Source organism: Phoenix dactylifera, chromosome 16 (genome assembly GCF_009389715.1).
Source record: "Phoenix dactylifera cultivar Barhee BC4 chromosome 16, palm_55x_up_171113_PBpolish2nd_filt_p, whole genome shotgun sequence".
In the NCBI taxonomy this organism is placed as follows: domain Eukaryota; kingdom Viridiplantae; phylum Streptophyta; class Magnoliopsida; order Arecales; family Arecaceae; genus Phoenix; species Phoenix dactylifera.
In genome coordinates, this window is record NC_052407.1 from 9296110 (window position 1) to 9302126 (window position 6017).

A 6017-nucleotide genomic window follows, 5' to 3' on the forward strand; every position below is an offset into this window, starting at 1 on the left:
CGACTATCAGAAGCGAAGTGCAGCTGATGGGCTTGAAAAGGAAGGAGGGAGGGGTGGTGTGGCCCCCCTGGAGAAGAAAAGGCCCGTTGAAAGGGGCTCTGCAGTGGCCCGGCCTGCTGACTTGGGCTCGTGAGAGAGAGTCGGGGCAGGCTCCTGCTGCGTGGGCCTGGGTCGGCCCGTGTTGACTTTAGAAGGAGGGTGGGAGGCGCGTGGGATCGGCCAGATAGGAAGGGGTTTGAGGGGAAGAGGGGCGGCGGAAGGTGACAGGGGTTCGAGATGGGGACGACCGGCGGCGGAGCAGAGGAGGCGGCATGCAGGTGGCGGCGGTCTGGTGCAGCGGCAAACGGAGGGCAAGCCGGAGGCGGCGAGGGCTTTGGTGGAGGGGATGGCGATGGGAGTTCGGAAGGTGGCGGCGAGGCAGAGGCAGCAGTGGGCGGCGTGCGATCGGAGAAGAAGCGGTGGGGGTGGCGAAGGCGGCCAGGCGGAGCGGCGTGGTGGAAGAAAAACTCGGATCGGCGGTTGCGAGGGTGGCAAGACGAAGGCGGCGCTGCGGTGGAACGGCGACGGCGGTCGCGGCAAGGACGGGCGGCGCTGTGGACGGCCGCGGTGACGAAGGCAGACGAAGGCGGTGGCAAGGCGGCGAGGCGGGCGGCGACGGCGGACGAAGGCGGTGGCGAGGGTGCTCACGGTGAGGAAGATGAACAGGTACCTTCTTTTTTTTTTTTTCTTCTTTTTTTTTCTTTTTTTTTCTTTTTCCTTTTCTCTTCTTTTTTTCTTTTTTTTTTTTTTTTGCACGCACGTGCGGTCACGTGCGGAGCTGTTTTGGGGACCCGGGTTACCGGATTCGGGTTAACGGGTTTTGTGACTTACCCGTTAATCCTTTCTTCAACTTCCCGATGGTTTCGGAGAGGGTTTTCCGACCCTTGCGGCGGCGGCTGCGGGGTGGGGCGGCAATCACGGGCGGCGGCCGGTCACGAGCTCCGGCTGGTGGCGGCTGCGGACTTTTGGCGACAGACAACGGCCGGCCACGGGTTGTTCCACGGCGGCAGTCTCTTTTGCGGACCCGGCGCAGGCGGCCGGTGGCAGACGCGGGCGGCTCGGGTGGGGTGCTCGTCGGCAAAGTTTGACGGTGGGGAGGCGGCGCAATGCGGGATGATGGTGGCCTCGGGCACGGTGACGGGTGGAAAGAGGAGGAGCAGCCGCAGGGGTTTCCCCCTTCCTTTTTTTTTTTTTTTTACTTTTGTGCGGGAGCCGAGAGAAGCTCGGTGAACCAGGGTTGTTCCCCTCTGTCCCCTTTTGTGCAAACTGAGAGGACAAGAAATCCTTTTTTTTTTTTTTTTTTTTGGTGAGCGGACTGACAGAGGAAGGGGCCTGTTCTTGTTGTTGATGGTAACCGAGAGAAAGAAAAACTGTTGATGGATCGGGGTTTTGGCAATAGAAGCAAAACCGATTGCTCTGATACCAAGTTGATGTAGCACCAGTGCGGGGGAAGAGAAGAAGAAGGAAGAACAAGAGAAGGAGAAGGAAGAAGAGGTTGTAGAGACGCAGGAAGAATAGAGAAGGAGAGGAGAAGAAGAGAAGAAAGAACGTAGGGAAAAGAAATTCTTAATCATTCATTAAACCACAGTGATGATGGTAGAGGTAACGAGATCACCATATTTGGTTGTACCATATACTACAAAAGAAATAATATTTTTTGGCACTTTTAGTCTTTGGCCAGCGTCTTCTAGTCGATCTGTGGAAACCTAGACAAACTCTTTCGATTTTGGCCAGCGTCTTCTAGTCGATCTGTGGAAGAAGTTACGAGAAGCTGTCAAAGCCTGAGCATCTTTAGCGTGCTGGAGTTCCCATCTGAAACTTGCAAGTTCACCGGGGAGAAGTCTGAAATCTATCTATCCATAGCTATAATTCAGGCTGATATATGTTTAGGCTTTTAGCTATAACTTTTTAACCAAATGTTCTTTTGAGATGATTCTTGTCGGGTTAGAAAGATAACGTAAGGGGCTACAACTTTTTATAATCATTCACCAATTCACTGAAGGCATCATAAAGTTCATCAAAAGTAAAACTTAATGAAATTTCAAAGGATACCTCACTATCATCTGCCATAAGGCAAATGTTGGCTCTTTCTTGGGGTTCTTCCTCTGATGAAGACTCCTCGCTGTCGCTCCATGTCATGACAAATGCCCTCTTCTCCTTCTTTGTGAATTTCTTTAATTAAGGGCAGTCGGTCTTGAAATGACTGGGCTTTTTACACGTGAAACAAATCACTGCCTCTCTTTCTTTTTCAGTTTCTTTTGAGTGGGCCTCTTCTTGTAGTATGGCTTCTTCCTCATGAACTTCTTGAATTTTCATACAAGAAGGGCCACATCATCATCTTGTTCTTCTTTTTCTTCACTATTGTCCTCATATTCTTTTTGAGCAGTGGCCTTCAAGGCTATAACCTTCTTTCTTTGGGTCTTATCCTCACTGTATTGCTTCATGGTCAGCTTGTATGTCATTAGGAATCCAAGAAGCACTTCTAGTGGAAGCATATTGAGATCTTTGGCCTCTTGAATCGCTGTCACCTTGGCTTCCCATGACCTTGGAAGGGACCTAAAAATTTTTCTGATAGAATCAGTGTCAACATATGATTTACCTAAACTTTTCAAACCATAAACAATGTCAGTAAATCTAGTAAACATAGCAGTGATGGATTCACTTGGTTCCATTTTAAACAATTCATACTTATGCACTAACATGTTAATTTTGAATTTCTTAACTTGATTGGTACCTTCATGGGTAACCTCAAGTCTATCATATATTTCTTTGGCAGCAATGCAGGTTGAAATTCTATTAAATTCATTGGGATCTAATGCATAATATAAAACATTCATTGCTTTGGCATTCAATTGTGCTAACTTTCTATCATTGTCATTCCAATCTCTTTCAGATTTGGGGACAACTACACTATATCAACTATGCGTGTGAGAATGTGTGGTCCATTGATGATTATGCTCCAAATGTCATAATCAAGAACTTGAATGAAAATTCTCATTCTAGCCTTCTAATAGGTATAATTTATTTCATTGAACAAAAAAGGCCTATTGGTAGACTGTCCTTCAGCTAGAGAGGAGCCAAAAGAGGTTGCCATCAAATCTTTTGCTCTTTGACGGTTAAGTCAAAATCAAAAGACAAGAAATTATAGAGTACCTACTCTGATACCACTTGTTGCTCAAAAGACAACCCAAGAGGGGGGGGGGGGTGAATTGGGTCCTCAAAAAATTATGCTATTCAAATTTACTAATGAAAGCTTTCATGATTTTAAGCGGAAGTAAGTAAAGCAATAATAGAAAAGCAGTAAAGAAATGAAGAGCAATAAATCACAACACAAACACGCAAGATTTATAGTGGTTTGGAGCTAACTCTTGCTCCTACGTCTACTTTCCAAGCTCACTTCAAAATTTACTATAATCTTCAGATTACAGCCTGGTTGTTTTGCGAGTTCACAACCCAACTCGTTATTTTACCGAGATCACAACGAACCCAGTTAGTTTTTCCTAGGTCACCAACTAGAACCAAACCCCAACCAACCTTGGTTGAATACAATCCAATTCATAGGCTTGGACAATGCCTTAACCCCTTGATTCAATCCCCTAATTGAATCAATTACTGTTGGAAATTGTATCATAAATGTCAATCGTCAGCATGTTGATGATTGAATTTTGAAAATGAATTGACAAATTAATAAAGTGTTATTTGGCATTATTCATTATTGTACATCTTCAAATGAACTCTTATATGATGAAGTTCTTAGGACTTATTTTATGATAAAGGAGGATTTATCTTCGAGTCCTTAAACTTGTTCGCGACCAAATGATATGTTGTTTCTGGGACGACAGCATTGTCGAGATTAGGTTGTTGTGTGACATATACGTTGGTTGTCCTCTTAACCAAGGAGTATGGAGACACTGGTATGCCACACAGGTGAAGTGTAGGAGTACATTTTACTGAACGTGACCAATTTCAGAATGCTCTACTGTCAAGAGATGTTCCGAGTGGATATGGGTATAAGTTTGGCCCTCTGACCTGAGATCGTAATCTGTGACTAGTAAGCAACTCACTGTACTTTGGTACCAGACTACCTGAATTTCTAATTCAGTGATAGAAGGTCACTGGGTGCAGTCAAGTACTTGCGTAGTCAGTTGTGAGTCAAGATGGAATTGACCCCTCCTGAAAACAGGAGATAATATCTTGTGATTAATTTAGCAAAACCTTGGTCAGGGTAATCCCAGTGAGGAGTCACGGGATATTTAAAGTTAATCACATAATGGATGTACTAATTATAGGGTTGACAGTGAGCTCTAAGTTATCCTGGCATTAGGAGTCAAAGGGATTGAATTATAAAGTAACCATAGTCTAGAGTTCCAGAATATTTGCTTCGCATATATTCGGCCTATCCGGACGTCGGGTACCATTGCTAGATGGTCACATCGATTAGTATAGGAAGATGTTCCTATACTACCGGCTTAGGTTCGAACCTATGAGGTCACATGCATAGAAGTTTCTAGGTTGATCAAATGGCTGATTGATGATTAAGAATTATTTAGGGATAATTTGGTCAATTCGATTGACAAATTATCCTAAGCAAAAGTTGTATTAAAATAATTATTAAATTATTAGAGGATTAATTAGCAATTAGATTGCTAATGAACTCAATTTGATTGAGTAATTGGGCTTAGGTTGAGCCACATTGAATAGGATTCAATTTGGGCTGCATCAAGATTTGACCTAATTGGATTGGGTTCAACCCAAGTAGATTGAGCTTAACCCAATTGATGGGACTTGACCAATTGGATTGGGCTTGAACCAAATCAACTAGAAGACCTTATTTGATGAGGATTATGAGTCTAAATAATCAGAATTGGATAAGAAGAAGAATCCCTAAATTTTAGGAACCCATCCTTATCTTCTTGGATAAGAATGATACCTTGATTTATCCATAATATTTTCTATGCCTATCCTCTTTATTTTGGGCCAAAAATTGGCATGAGAAGAGAGGAGGCGTGGGGATATATTTCCTATAAAAATGGCACCTTAAATCTTCCTAGAAAGATTTAGATGAATTTCCTAATTTGTAGGGATTGCATGGTGCATGAAATAGGGTGGTCTGCGGCTGAACTATAGATGCATGAATTCCTATACTTTAGGGATTCAAAATGTACGAAATTTGGATATGTTTATCTACTCTTAGCTACCAAACCACCAGAATTTTTTTGGAATTTTATCAGCGAAATTAGTTGGCTAAATTAGGTGTGAGGTGTGGGGTGGTCTTTTGGCTATAAAAGACCTCCATGCCTTGGGTTCAAGATATACAATATTTAGAAGTTTCAAAAAATTCTGAAAAAATTCTCTGAGGGCCTCCATCCCTTCTTCTCCTTCTTGCTCACATCCATCCTCCATATCCTTGAAGAACAATCAAAGGTTGAGTGTTTAGAAGGAGACAGCTTCAGCCATTGCAACGTTCCTACGCAAGCTAGCACTCCCGCGGAAGACGATCTACTTAGGGCTTCGCGTGTACTTCTCATAGAGGCCATTCGTGTGCGTGGCTGCAAAGTCGAGGATCAGATCTACAAGTTTCTTCTATCATAAAAGGTATTTATCCTACATCAATATTTTATTTTGGAGTCAGGGTCTAGGTCTGATTCCCCGAGATTTTACCCTCCTTTGAGGCTCCTCATGGAGTTATCTCCAGAATCCATTCGATGGATATTCGGAGATTAATTAGAATAGAGTGTTTATCTTTCAGATTTGATAGTTAATTATGCATAAAAGTTTTAGCATAATTGTTTAAATGATTCCGGCATAATCCTATGTGTTCTTAAGGTGCTGATTTCTAGATTTGATCTTGTAAGCATGCATGAATTAAATTGTTTGATTTGGTTTTTTTGCTGTATTTTAAAATTTAAAAAGAACTATGTATGGCTTGATCCCCCTTATGAAGGGGTACGTAGGCAACCCGATCAGATTCAGCCATG

General features: G+C 43.3%; 1 protein-coding gene across 1 annotated transcript; it reads left to right on the forward strand.

Moving 5' to 3' along the window:
• The first annotated feature begins 276 nt into the window (after positions 1–276).
• Positions 277–2221, forward strand: LOC120104137 (spidroin-1-like). The gene is made up of 2 exons (XM_039114677.1): positions 277–705; positions 2087–2221. The coding sequence occupies exons 1-2, from the start codon at positions 277–279 to the stop codon at positions 2219–2221; spliced, it is 564 nt and encodes a 187-aa protein (XP_038970605.1).
• Positions 2222–6017: the final 3796 nt, after the last annotated feature.

Excerpts from the sequence above, each read along its gene's own strand:
- LOC120104137 (XM_039114677.1), top strand. The coding sequence starts at position 277 with ATGGGGACGACCGGCGGCGGAGCAGAGGAGGCGGCATGCAGGTGGCGG. Across the intron at positions 706-2,086 it reads ACGGTGAGGAAGATGAACAG|GATACCTCACTATCATCTGC; the intron begins GTACCTTCTTTT and ends GAAATTTCAAAG.